The sequence below is a fragment of the Gekko japonicus genome, unplaced genomic scaffold (assembly GCF_001447785.1).
Source record: "Gekko japonicus isolate JY-2015 unplaced genomic scaffold, Gekko_japonicus_V1.1 scaffold1967, whole genome shotgun sequence".
NCBI lineage: Eukaryota > Metazoa > Chordata > Lepidosauria > Squamata > Gekkonidae > Gekko > Gekko japonicus.
Genome location: NW_015175421.1, coordinates 43,095 through 57,730, shown reverse-complemented (window position 1 = coordinate 57,730; position 14,636 = coordinate 43,095). Strand labels below are relative to the sequence as shown.

The 14,636-nt window shown below is 46.3% G+C and overlaps 2 protein-coding genes across 2 annotated transcripts; both read right to left on the bottom strand.

The window, feature by feature from the left end:
- Positions 1-76: 76 nt before the first annotated feature.
- On the bottom strand, positions 77-5,344 carry LOC107122665 (olfactory receptor 6K2-like). Its single transcript, XM_015425789.1, has 3 exons — positions 5,333-5,344; positions 922-1,431; positions 77-82 (listed from the first exon to the last, which is right to left on the bottom strand). The coding sequence occupies exons 1-3, from the start codon at positions 5,342-5,344 to the stop codon at positions 77-79; spliced, it is 528 nt and encodes a 175-aa protein (XP_015281275.1).
- Positions 5,345-12,101: 6,757 nt separating this feature from the next.
- LOC107122664 (olfactory receptor 6N1-like) lies at positions 12,102-13,061 on the bottom strand. The gene has a single exon (XM_015425788.1). It carries the CDS (start codon positions 13,059-13,061, stop codon positions 12,102-12,104), a length of 960 nt encoding a protein of 319 aa, XP_015281274.1.
- Positions 13,062-14,636: the final 1,575 nt, after the last annotated feature.

Genomic DNA, 14,636 nt, shown 5'->3' with positions numbered 1-14,636 from the left:
GGTAACTCCAGGTCGAAATCCCTGCTCTGTGGAGGAATCTTGATGGGTGACCTTGGATCAATCACACATACCCAGCCTAAATCTACCTCACAGGGCGAATGTTGATGTGAAAATACAGTGGAGCTGAGGAAAACAATGTAAGCTGCTTTGGGTCCCCGTTCGGAAGAAAGGCAGGATATAAAAAAGTAAATAAATAAAATCATCGGGGGGATTTTTAAAATGCTATTTTTGGTATTATGTTCTTTGAGCCTTTTAGTACAAGGCTGTGTGTGTCCACATGAGGTACAAAACATATCCACCAGACGGCAGTCTTTCCCCCCCAGAAATGCTTTTCTGTGGTTTCCCTGTTACTGCAGCTGCTGCCGGGTCTTCCACAGAGTGGATTTCCCTTTGTTTTTCCTGATGCTGTGCCCTGCAGTAATCATTTTCCCCCCATGCCACACGGGGAGGGGGGGGCTTGTTTAGAGGTATTTTAAAAAAATTAGTAATTGACTTCGATACACGGCTCCATCAATATGTCAATTAACAATTTTAAAAACCTCCAGAAGCCCTCTGGTGGTGTGGTGGGGTAGGGAACCAAGGTCCATCCGGCATCTGGCATTCACTCCACATTTTATCAGCACTCGACCTGGTTCCCCCTTGCCTTGGGATATCTGTTTTCATTGCATAGCCTTGGATCCCTGGTATGCAGATTTAGTACTTGCCTCAGTGGTCATTAGCTGCCTGAGCCAAGTCATTCATGGTGAGGTGATAAATAAAGGTAAAGGTACAGGTTCCCTTTCTGGAAAGCCAGTCGAATCCGACTCAAGGGTTGCGGTGCTCATCTCTGTTTCGAAGCCGAAGAGCCAGCGCTGTCCGAAGACGTTTCCATGGTCATGTGGCCGGCATGACTAAACACCAAGGCACACAGAACGTTGTTACCTTCCCACTGAAGTGGTACCTCAGTGGAGGGAAATCACAGAACATGTGCTTGATGCGACTGGGGCCGCAGAACGGCAGCTGGGAAGTCAGGATGACTTCCGGCAAAGGACAAGTGAAGCCACACGCGCAGCATCCCAGCACTAGCTGGAAACAAAGCTTGGTGGTCATCGTGGTGGAATATTTTAACAGGGTGCAGATGGCTAAGTACCGGTCATAAGCCATGACTGTGAGCAAACAAGCCTCTGTGATCCCCAGCGAGTGGAAGAAATAGATTTGCAGCAGGCAGCCATGGAGAGAGATGGATGGAGTGCTTTTCTGAAGGTCGGCCAGCATCTTGGGCATGGTGACAGTGGTGTAGAAGACCTCCAGGACAGCCAATATGGCGACAAAATAGTACATGGGGATATGAAGGTGGGGGTGGGCATAGATGAGGGTGAAGATGATGCTGTTTCCGCTGAGGATAAGCAGGTAAATCACCAGCAAGATGACAAAGATGGGCCTGTGAAAATTCTGCAGGTCCGGTGTAACAGGCCAGATTAACCCCCCGGCCAGAGTAACCCTCCCATTCACTCCCCGGCCAGAGAAACCCCGGGGTTACTCTGGCCTAGGCTAGAATAACCCCCCAGGCCAGATTAACCCCCCAGGCCTGCTTTCTGGGGCTGCTGTCTTTTCCTACTGAGAGAGATACTTCCCCAATAACCAGAGAGAACCACCTTCTGTTGCCAGAGGCGCTGCCTTTTACTCTTGGGAAGCCCCAATACCGAGGGCACCCCACTTATAACCTGACCCAGAGACTCACAGGACTCAGGCCAAGGAAGGCAGCCAAGTCCCATGATGATTATCCTAGTGACTCTGCAAATGACAGCCTGAAGCAGAAGACACTCAAAAGACCATGTGAGGGACCAGACAATGATGACATCAACATCTCACAGAGATGCCAGCAGATGAAGACTTTCAACCCACTACCAAGTTCTGTAAGAAAGTATCTTAGCACCACTCTTGGCCTTTCATTTGTAAAGGTTGTGTACTGTGGACGCACAAGGGAGCTTGGGCATCCACGGCGTATGTATAAAACCAAAGGTGATGGGAACTGCTACTTCCGGGCCATCAGCTACATCCTGACAGGATCAGAGGACAACCACTCCCTTCTTAGAAATAAAGTCATCCACCACATGAACACTGACTTGACAGAGAAACTACAGGACTACTTGAACCGGAATGTGAGTGAATATGTGAGCACTTCTGGCATCTCTCATGATGGAGTCTGGGCAACTGATGCAGAGATCATGGCCACAGCGAATCTGCTGAGTTGCGACATCCTCATCCACACAAAAGCTGGTCACTCCATGGAATGGTTGACCTATCCCGCAAGCTTCAATCTGCAGTCAACAACAGAGCATGCACTTTATCTTGGAAACAAGCATGATCATTTTGATGTTGTCATTAGTGTTTAGCTTTGAATAATTATATCTCTGTGGGTACTTGGTAGCCATCAAAGTAGAAGTTTCAGGATGTTATGACTTATATTACATTATGGACAGCTAAGTTAAGTGAACATCAAGTCTAATGTTTTTACTGTTGGTTTTTTTCCTGGTTGAAGTAATAAAATTCTATGTGTGCAGAGTTCTAAGACTGAAGTCAATCAGCTTTCCCGCTTTGCTTTTTTCTTCCCTCTTTCTGTCTCACTGCCCTCCCTCCCTCTATGCTCTTCCCGTCTTTCTTTCTTTCTTTCTAATCTAAAGCTGTGGGCAACCTTTTTTAAAAAAAAAGAGGGAAGGGAGAGTTGGAAGGGGTCGACTTCAGTGAACGTACCTCAATCAGATCGAGGACGTTTTCAGCAAAGGCCGCCTTAAAGGTAAAAGTTTCCCTTGCTCGAAAGCCAGTCGAATCCGACTCTAGGGTTGCGGTGCTCATCTCCGTTTCAAAGCCAAAGAGCGCTGTCGGAAGACGTTTCCGTGGTCATGTGGCCGGCATGACTAAACACCAAGGCGCACGGAACGCTGTTACCTTCCCACCAAAGTGGTCCCTATTTATCTACTTGTAATTTCTTGCTTTCGAACTGCTAGGAGTCCCATTATTAAGTTAATAACAAAGTACCTACCTATATAGTTTAAGTTTAAAAAATTTGGCTCTCCAAAGAAATGTCAGTCGTAGTACTGTTGATATTTGGGTCTGTTGACTAATGAGATTGGATTCATACCCTGTTCTTCACTACCAAGAGGAATCTCAGATTGCCTGACAAGTTTCTCATGGACCTGAAACCCTCAGAAGCTGACACTGTGCTGGTTACACTGACATCTAAGTTACCACTCAACTAAGCCCGGGGTTACAGGTTGTTGTGTTGTGCAGTTAAAAAGAAGTTAAAAAAAAAATAAGTTAAAAAGAAGAAGAGATTGGATTCAGCTGACATTTAACTTACCACTCTGGCCAGGTGGGGGTTAGTATAGGCTAGCCCAGAGTAACCCCCCGTCTGGACTAACCCCCGGGGTTACTCTGGCCCGGCCTGGCAGGGGTTACTCTGGGCTAGGCCCGGGGTTACTCTGGCCGGGGGGGGGTGAATCTGGCCTGTTACAGCCGGCCAGATTAACCCGGGGTTACTCTAGGCTAGGCCAGAATAACCCCTCAATAACCCCTCCGGGGTTATTCTAGGCTAGGCCAGAATAACCCCGGGGTTACTCTGGCCGGGGGGTTAATCCGGCCTGTTACACCGGGAAACCGACCAGCTCAAATTCAGTGACTGACGTGGAATTGGTGGGTTCTACTTCTCCAGATGAAACAAGACGGGACTCTGGCAAATGAGCAGACACGGGTTTCAATTGCCTATGAGACTTTGACCGTGTCCCTGAGATGGTACAATGGTTAGTATGACACACTAGGATCTGAGAGACCCAGGTTCAAATCCCCAATCTGCCTAACTAGGCTTGCCAGCCTCCAGGTGGGGCCTGGAGAGCTCCCTGAATTACAACTGATCTCCAGACGACAGAGATCAGTTCCCCTGCAAATAAAGAGAGGCTGCTTTGGAGGGTGAACTCTATGGCATTATACCCCGCTGAGGTCCGTCCCCTCCCCAAACCCTACTCTCCCTAGGCCCCACCCCCAAAGCTCCAGATATTTCCTAACCAGGAGTTGGTAACCCTAACTCATTGGGTGACTTTGAGCCATCTACTGTCTCTCTCTCAACCTAACCAACCTCACGGGGATCTTGTTGCCATCATCATGTCGACAAAATGGAGGATAAAGGGTTGCCAGCCCACCCACCCCCACCTCCTGTAGGAGCGGTGGGAGATAGGAGAATGATGTTGTAAGCCGCTTTGGTTCTCCATCGGGGGGAAACTGGGGCAAAAATGTCTAAATAAATAATGCAAACAAACACAACAGTTCCAAAATAATCTGAGAATCCTTAGCACATATTAATTCATTCAGAATATTTCTACCCCGCCTTATCTCCTCAGACCCGAAGCAGAAACAGCATAGGTTGTGTGTCTGTGTGTGTGTGTGTGTGAGGGGGAGAATGTACAACAGGGAAGTCTTAAAATATATATATCAGAGCTCCAGAAATTTCTTCCTATTCTTTGTGTCCAGAGCACACAATTAAGGAAAGCAGGTACTTGAATTCTCAGATTTCATTTTAAAAACAAACAAACAAGGTTTCGAGTGAACTGTGCAATCTTGCTTTTATGAATGCATAAAAATATATATTAATACATAACCCCACCCCACCCCCAGCCTGCAGTTGCTAGATTTGGTCACACAGTTCAAAAATATCAGGGTTGTCAATCTTCTTCTTGCCAATTCTCCCCCCAAGCTGGTCTTTTGCGATTGCAGGAGAGACCCCATGGTTCTGCCCAGTAGAAGATTCTACCACCCTTCTCTGCATTCCTGTTCCCAGCGATCAGAGTTGGGTAACACACATCTGCTGATGTAATGAGACTTCCCACCTTATAGAGCCAAGTGAATCCCATTTTCCCTTCATGTTTTCTAGACTAGAGTAGTCATAGTCAGTGTTCCCTCTAAGCTGTATTAGTGTGAGCTAGCTCACAGTTTTTTAGCCTCTGGCTCACACATTTTTGTCCTAGCTCAAGAAGGATGGCTCCAGTGCAAACTAATTTATGCAGTAACCAAATTGCTCGCTCACAACCTTAATGCCAGTAGCTCACAAAGTAGAATTTTTGCTCACAAGACTCTACAGTTTAGAGGGAGTATTGGTCATAGTCCTGGAGTCAAGGCCTAATCCTGTTTAATAGCCACATTAAATCAGATTGATGTCTCTCCTTCTCTGCTGACAACCCCCCCCCCCATCTAAAGCAAATGGCCTCAGGGAACAGTGAAGGCTAGGCATGGTAAGTAGATAAACCCAACTCTTTTGTGTATAGCCTTTATTAGGGTCATTGTCTTGCATTCAGGATCTTACCTTCAAGGTCATCTTTTGGGAAAATACAGTTGTAAATAGATTAGAGGCCAGGAGATGCAGCTGCTGGTGCCCACTAAATCAATCAGTTTTAAACTCTGACCACTTTGCATACATAGGGTGAGTCTGGGGTTTTCCCATTCATAGGTTCCTGAACTCCTAGTGACTGAATTTTGCATTCTCCATTCATAGGTTCCTGAACTCCTAGTGACTGAATTTTGCATTCTCCATTCATAGGTTTCTGAACTCCTAGTGATTGAATTTTGCAGACTTCAGCTGATTGGATAACATAAAGCTGAGTCTCTCTTGCTTTCAACATGGTTTTAAAAAAAATATCTTGTGAATTACTGCCATTCACAGGCTCCATCCTTTTCACAGTTCCTTTGCATTATCTACTGAAATAAGTTCTTGCCGATAAAGCTCCTAGAGCAAGAAGCACACTACTTTGGGGCAGCATTTTTGTTGGGATTCCTTTTTAGTAAGTCAGCAGAGTATTAAGAGACTGAGTCCATGGTGTGTATTAAAATATAAAAGTTTACTATAAACCTAACATGGGAAAAAGGTACACAGGATATAAAATAACAAAGAGCTAATATGCCTACATCCTTGCAGCTAAAAGGTAAAACGGGAAGAGCCGAATGGCGTCTCCTTCTCAGTCAGAACAAAGACCGGGAGGAGAAGCCAATATGCTAAATACTTGACACCTTGGTTTCCAATCGGACTAGCAAATCAGCTCCAAAGTTCCCGGGCATTCTGTTGTCTAAACAGATTGGTTACAAACAAACATGTGACTTAACAAACATAATCAACCCTGTAAATACTGAAGTGTTTTGACTTGTAACACCCAACAATTTTGTAACCCTTTTCTGTGCCCTCCTTTCTCTTTATCGGTAACGTGCACAGACAAGTAAGGCTGCCAATTCTGGCTTGGGAAATTCCTGGAGATTTGGGGGGGGGGGAGTGCCTGGGGCCAGCAGTGTTTGGGGAGTGTGGAAACTCAGCGATGATGTGATGTCATCGAGTCCAGCTTCCAAAGCTGCCATTTCCTCCAGGGGAACTGATCTCTGTAGTCTGGAGATCAGTAATTCCAGGACAATTACTGCGGATCATACTAAAGGATTCACATTTCAATGTCTGATTTCCTCATTCATTGTATTTGAGACACAAGCCTTTAAGCAGCATCTGAGTGTAATCTGACCGTGAGTGATTAGTACTCGCGAGGGTGTAATTTTGTTCTTGTACCTTCCTGGAGGTTGGCATCCCAAGGAAGTGGGCAGTTGGAGCTTTCCGGGGCCTGGAGCGCCATCACATTATCTGACGATTGCTCACAGAGCACACTGATGTTAAAGGGACAGCTACAAGGACCAGATTAAAAGCTGGCAACCCTAGCTAGGTTTCTCCCCCCCATCAAGTGTGAACCTGCTGTTTTGAGTGGTGTTTTCACATAAAGATCCTCTCATGAAGACATGTGCGGGTAAGTGTGAAGACCTGTGGTAAAGAGATCTAGAGGGCATCAAACGCATACATCTCCCCCCTTCCATCTGCTTTCTCATTCACACACTCTGTGACATGGCTCTAGTCCCACAAACTCTCCCATCACATCCACTTCGGTGGGATTTAGGGGGTTGCCAACACTCCAGGAACAGCCTGCTCCTGTGCTCTTAACAGATCTTTGATATATAGAAATCTGCATTAATCCTCCCCTTGCCATATTTTTATGTTCCCATTGCTCCACAGAATTCAGGACCAACCGATTCTCCCCCCCCTTTCATGTTATCCCCACAACAACCCTGTAAGGTAGGTTAGCCTGAATTATCGGCTCGAGGTCAGCTAGTGAGCTTCTGGGCTAAATAAGGATCTGAAGCTGGGTTTCCCCACTCATATTCTAATACATGAACTACTACACTGCAATATTTATCAAGGACCTGCTAACTGCTGCTGATGGAACTGCTAGTAAGGGAGCCACCCAGGAGCCAAGGACCCTTGGGCACAGCTCCACAACTCCTCCCACACAATAAGAACATATGAACAGTAAGAGAAGCCATGGTGGATCAGGCCAAAGGCCCATCCAGTCCAGCACATCCAGTCCAGCACTCTGTGTCACACAGTGGCCAAAACTCAGGTGCCACCAGGAGGTCCACCAGAAGATGTAGAAGAGATTGGATTTATACCCCACTTTCATTCGGAGTCTCATAGCGGCTTATAATCTCCTTCCCTTCCCCTCCTCACAACTGACACCCTGTGAGGTAGGTGGGGCTGAGAGCAGATCTGAGGGAACTGTGGCTGACTCAAGGTCACCCAGCAGCTGCATGTGGAGGAGTAGGGAATCAAACCGGGTTCTCCAGGTTAGAGTCTGCTGCCTTTAACCACTGCACTACACTGTCTCTCACTGGTGGTTTGTATGGATCTCTGTGTGCTACTGGAGATGATAATTCATGCTGTCAACAGTTTAGTGTAGTAGTTAGGAGTGCAGACTCTAATCTGGGAGAACCGGGTTTGATTCCCCACTCCTCCACATGCAGCTGCTGGTGTGACCTTGGGTCAGTCAAAAGTTCTCTCAGAGCTGTTCTGGAAAGAGCAGTTCTCAAAAGAGCTCTCTCAGCCCCACCTACCTCACAGGGTGTCTGTTGTGGGGAGGGGAAGGGAAAGGAGATAGTAAGCCACTCTGAGACTCCTTCGGGTTGTGAAGGGCGGGGCAGGAATCCAATCTCTTCTTCTTCTTCAATAGGGGCTTTAATATGTGGAAATGGGCAGCAAAAACTTTTGATATTAAAGTGACCCCTTTCAAAGTTTGCAACCCTAAGGGGGAAACCTAGAGGGCAGAGTGAATTGTTTATATCCCCCTACTCCCCAAAAAACCAGCACATTCCTTGGGAGGTGTGCTTGCTTAAGCAGAAACTTGATTAATCAGATGCAAGACGGGGACAAAGGAAGGATGACCCCCCCCCCCATGAGTGGCAAAATCCAAGGAACCCATCCTGAATGCAAATAGTTCCTGCAGAAACAATTCAGTTGAAATTTCAAGATGGGTAGCCATGTTAGTCTGTCTGTAGCAGTAATACAGAGCAAGAGTCCAGTAGCACCTTAAAGCCTAACAAAAGTCAGTTACTAGAGAGTTAAGCAACTCAACTCTGACAGATAGGGCTGCCAATGTTAAACTTGCCTTCAGGCTAGGAAAACTGCCTGTGGACACTGTCAGTGGACAGGACACTTTTTCCTGGCCAGTTGGCAGCTTTACTTATATGTGCGTGATCACTCTACATGTGAGGTATTTACTCCTGAGCCATCAGAGCTGTAACCCCAAACACAGGCCTCATTTCTAGTTTTGTGATGTCTGTTCTCCCTTCTACCTCATCCATTCAGATGTTTTTTCCTTCACATATTCCTCTCTCCTCACACTCCATCTTTTCTTCTTTGCCAAAGCAACAATAACAGAGGTCCCTGAGGGCTCCCCGCTTTTAAACTGGTTCCTCTACCTGCGCCATTAATATCCGAATGATCTACAGCAAAAGTTAGGTAGCCAGGATAGCCCAATCTCGCCAGTTCTTGGAAGCTACGCAGGGTTGGCCCTGGTTTGTACTTCGATGGGAGACCATGAAGGCATTCCACGGTTGCTATGCTGAGGAAAGCAATGACAAACCACCTTTGTTAGTCTCTTGCCTTGAAGACCCGATGGGAGTCACCATAAGTGACTGCAATTTGATATCACTTTGCATACACACACACACACACACACACACACACACACACACACACGCACGATGATGAGGTGATCTGATGAAGCTCCATGCCCTGAAAAGTTTCAGCTGCTCAGTTCCACTCATTAATCTTCTGTTGAAGGGACACAACATTCTTTTTTTCCTGGCCAGCTGGCAACCTTAGATTTGCAATCCATCTTGGACTGGAGTGACCCAGTTGTGCATGACGACCCCCCAAAGACCCAGGAAAGAGAGCATTCATAGATTTTCCTCTCCTTTTCATAGGAGGGTTGCCAACTTCCAGGTGGCTGGAGATCTCCCACTATTACAATTGAATTCCAGATGACCAAGGAGAAAATGGAGAAAATGGCTGCTTTGGTGAGTGGACCCTATGGCATTACAGCCTGTTGAGGTCTCTCCCGTCCCCAAGCTCTACCCCCAAACTCTCCAGGTATTTCCCAACCTGGAGTTGGCAACCCCATGCATTATCCTATTTTTTTTACCACTGTGGTAGCTCAATTTGGCCACCAAATGAGAAGGGAGCACTCACTGGAGAAGACCCTGATGCTGGGAAAGATTGAAGGTAAAAGAAGACGGGGACGGCAAAGGATGAGATGGTTAGACAGTGTCATAGATGCAACGAACATGATATTGAGCAAACTTCAGAGGACGGCGGAAGACAGGAGGGCCTGGCGTGATCTAGTCCATGGGGTCGCGAAGAGTCGGACTCGACTGTGCGACTGAACAACAACAACAAAGCTCAATCTAATTCACAGGCCTGCAGCAACTGGGTCAGGGTTCACTGCAAAGTCACATCAGGACCTATACTGCCACTGGTGCTAATTATGGCACCATCAGAATCTATATGACACAAAATTTAGAAATGGGTTCCATATTGCATGGCTGGATAGACAACGTGGGTTCCAGATCTGCAAAGGATGACAATGAATTAGGTGCAACCCTTCGCTGACGTTAGGCGTTTATCAGAGCTCGGCCACCAAGAATGCCAGTATTCTGACCGAGAACGTGTGAAATAAAATGGAGGTCATCTGAACACGTACAGAGTGCCTTTCCCAACATGATCAAGCTACTACAACTCATCCCCACGTACCTGGGATTAACGAGGAGGTTTCACTTTCAGGAGATGTGGCTTCAGAGCAGGGGTAAGCGCCAGCACCTCTCAACATTTTCTGCTGATGGGGTACATAGAGAGGTTCTCTGACTTTCCTGGCTGCCAATAATACCTTTCAACCAATGCTGCCTCTAAGCTGTGGAGTCTTGTGAGCAAAACTTCTACTATGTGAGCTACTGGCATTACAGTTATGAGCGAGCTATTTGGCTATTGCATAAATTAGTCTGCTCTGGAGCCATCCTTCCTGCGCTAAGACAAAAATGTGTGAGCTGGAGGCTAAAAACCTGAGAGCTAGCTCACACTAACTCAACTTAGAGGGAACACTGCTTTCAACCACGGAAGCAAAAGGTAGAAGCCAGCAGCCTTCCACCCTCTCGAAGCTTCTCATTTAAGGGAATCCGAACACAGAGTAAAGAAGTTAGCGGGCATACTCCAAAAACTGTATTAGGCCTCACGGTGAGCTCAGGGCTGGCTCACTCACTAGGCGAACTAGGCACTCGCCTAGAGAGCGCCGGCCCTTAGGGGCACCAAACTGACGCACCCCCCTCCTCCTGCTGTCCTGGTTCAGCTGCAAACACTACTGAGTTTTAAACATGTTATGATCTTTCTGATGATACAAACACCAATTCCACCAAAGAACTTAGCCCTCTGGGCACAGAAGGGTCACTCAGCTGAGTCAAAGAAGAATCTAAGTAGGGGGGCTATTACACAAGGACACTCAAGTTGCAACTGACTTATGGCAACCCCAGGAAGGAACTGTCAAGGCAAGTGAGAAGCAGAGATTGTTTGTGACGAGTGCCTTTTTTTGCAGAGTCTTCCTTGGTGGAAGCCAGATGTGCAAAGCAGGCAAAGTTACAAAAGCAAAAGTGAGTGTTAAGAGCATGGGTGCCAGGGGAACGGGAGGTCTGGGGTACAGATCCAATTAATGGGTCCAAGCCATGGTGGGCGTATGGGGTGCCAGAAGGGATCCTCGCGTAGGGTGCAAAATAAGCTGGGGCCGGCCCTGGGTGAGCTGTCCTATCTCAGACTCTCACCCTTTTATGTATAACGGCACTTGGCAACTGGGACTGAGATAGGACATCTTCCTCAAAAGAAAAAGAAAAAACCATTTGAATCGAGCTTTTTCATCAAAGAGGGGGAAATAAAGCCTTTCCCAACAGCCTTCCACGGGGGACATGGTTATTGCAAAGACTGTAATTCACCGATGGGAGTTCACCTCAGAGAAAAAGCAAGACTGTTTTTACTAAATGGAAATACAGGGTGGGGGAAGGGATTATTTTAAACACAATGGGCCCCAATACAGCAGGTTCCACAGTCCCCAGGTGCAGCCAGTTCAGTGGGGACCCTCTTCACTATTTTGCCAGCAGATCCAGCCCGCGGATTCAACCCAGTGTCTTTCACTGTACCAACCTGTTACCTTTGAAGCACGTCTGGAGCATTCTGCATAACTCAAAAGTGTTTGTCTCTCTTGGCCTGCCCTTTCCCAAAGGTAGCACATTACCTATTTTGTCTTTAAAGTTCTTTGAACTATTGTTTGTGAATCAATTGTAGGGTTGCCAGCCTCCAGCTGGGTCCTGGAGATCTCCTGCTTTTACAACTGATCTCCAGCTGACAGAGGTCAGCTCCCCTGGAGAAAATGGCTGCTTTGAAGGGCGGACTCTATGGCATTGTAGCATGCTGTGGGCCCTCCCCTCCCCTCCCCAAACCCCACCCTCTCCTGGATCCATCCCCAAAGTCCTCAGGTATTTTCCAACCCAGAGCTGGCAAGCCTAGTCAGTTGAGGCTATGACATCACAAAGACTGACTCTAGGTCCATTCACATAACTGCTATTTGATCTTTTTTTTAAAAAAAATACAGGATTCTCTCTCACCCATCCCAATGAACTGAAAATGCCCTAAATAGCACATGATGGACCATGTGGATCTTCTCATGCATTTTATTCTATCTGAGCCGCATGACTGTCCTGAATGACAGACCGGGACACTTAGTGATTTTTCTGATCTCTTCCTGAATCTCTTTGTTTCTCAAGCTATAGACAACTGGGTTGAAGAGAGGAGTGAGGACAGCATAGATCACTGCAATGACTCTCTCATACTGTAGGGAGCTGGATTGAGTCAGTCGGACATACATAAACCCCGTTGTCCCGAAAAAGGCAAAAACCACAATGAGATGTGAAGCACAGGTAGAAAAGGCCTTCTGGCGGCCTTCAGGGCTCTGGATTTTGGCTACGACGGTCAATATCTTGACGTAAGAGAGGACGATCAGGAAGACGGGACCAAGGATGACCGAGGAATGGATGATGAAGTCTGTCATGACGATACGGGACACGTCAGCGCAAGGGAGATGAAACAATGGAGGGAAATCGCAGAAGATATGCTTGATGCGACTCGGCCCACAGAACGGGAGTTTGGAAATCAGGATGATTTCAGGCAAAGGGCATGCAAAGCCACAAATGCAGCACCCGGCCACTAGCCGCAAGCAGAGCTTGGTTGTCATGGTGGACGGATAGGTCAATGGGGTGCAGATGGCTAAGTAGCGGTCATACGCCATCACGGTGAGCAAGCAGGCTTCTGTGATGCCCAGGGCATGGAAGAAATAGATTTGCACCAGGCAACCCCCAAAAGAGATGTGGTTCTTCCTCTGCAGCAGATCCACCAACATCTTAGGGATGGTGACGGTGGTATAGCACATCTCGAGGGTAGCCAGCACGGCAATAAAGTGGTACATGGGGACATGGAAGCGGGGACTGGTCTGAATGAGGGACAGGATGACCGTGTTGCCCAGGAGAATGAGTGAATAAGTGAGAAGTAAGGAGGCAAAGAGGAGCGTGTGAAAATGCTGTAGATCCTGGAATCCAACTAATTCAAACTCGGTCACCCTGGTCTCGTTAGTCGTCTCCATCTCTGCTTTTATTATGCCCTGGAAAAACAAAAAAGGTACAATCCATGCGTATGAAAACAAACTGGAAAATGGATCTTTAAAGAATGTAACAGATAAATCAAGAGAAGCCCCCATTCAACTGGCAGAATGAGACGGTGCTAAGCAGTGGTTATCGTTCCAGGCAAAGCTAAACCTGGGATCCGGTGGCACCCTGAAGACTGATGAAATTTACCCCATCATAAGCTTTTGTGAGTCAGACCCCACTTCACCTAGGCTCAAATCCCCACTCTGCTGCAGAAGCTCAATGGGTGTCCTTGGGCCGGTCACTCTTTCCCAGTCTAGCCGACCTCAAAGGCTTATTGTTGTGAAGGTAAAACTGAGGAAAGGAAAATGATGTACCTTTGCCCTGATCTATTTGGAAGAAGGGCAGAATAAAAATATGCGAAATAAATAACACTTCACCTTGCTGATCTGGTTATCTATTCACAAAGACACACACACACACACACAATTTTCCCTTTCAGGATTGTATAAGATAGATCAAGAAGGATAGCCGTAACTATTGCACAAAGTTGGAAAAATAACAGTTTACTAAATATTAAGTCATGGTATTCAAAGGTGTGGCAACCTATCCTTATGGATAAGATCTCTGACAGACTTACCAGTGCTGAAGATGAAACAAGATCGCAGGCTTTTTATGGTCGATGGCACCCAATACTGGAAAATTTAGAAAATATTCTCGAACAGATTAAACCTAGTCAGAAATCTCAGTATTATTCTTTTATTCAGAACGAGTGGTCAATGTAATAAATTGTATTATTATAGATTTGATTTCGTAAAAAAAAAGATTATATTAGAAAAACGCTTGTACAGTATATACCTATAAAACAACATTGTTAATTGTATTAATGTTATTGTTAAATTGTTTTAGTTCTGGTTTAATTCCTGTTTATATATTATGTTAAGAAAATAAAAATTATTATTAAAAAAAAGGATAGCTGTATTAGTCTGTCTGTCTAGCGGTAGACAAGAGTCCAGTGGCACCTTAAAGGTGAGTCGCTGCTCACTTCTTCAGATACAGCTAGAATGTGAGTCCATCTGTCTTATACATTGGAAAATGGAGTGATTTCAGATGCTGAATGACATTAACAGGCAAATGATAGTTGCAGGTGTGATTGGGTCAGGTGTGATATGCAGAGAGGCAGTAGGCATGGAGAAATCAGCACTGGTGAGACAGGAAACCTGGGTCTCAATTCAATCCAGGCTGGATGCATTGTATTTTATAAGCTTTGAGACTCTTAAAGCAGGCTGATTCCTGCCAACCCCACCTCCCCTTTATCTGGCTTTCAGCCGCGTTTTCAGTCCTTCACATTTTACTTTTATTCTTTCCCCTTTTCTGGTTAATTCACAAAATCATATATTTCTCTGCATCTCCCCTGCATAGGCAAAACTGCTGCCTTGTCACACATTATCTGCACAGGGGGCAACCAGTTTGCTATGGGGAAATCTTGGGAGGGGGCAGTGAAATCTGGGGGAGGAGTCGGAGTGTTTTATAGTCCCTACATGTCAACATACTGATGGAGTCTATAAATGAAA

Bases quoted from the DNA above. Each gene is read 5' to 3' on its own strand.
- LOC107122664 (XM_015425788.1), bottom strand. From the start codon at position 13,061: ATGGAGACGACTAACGAGACCAGGGTGACCGAGTTTGAATTAGTTGGA.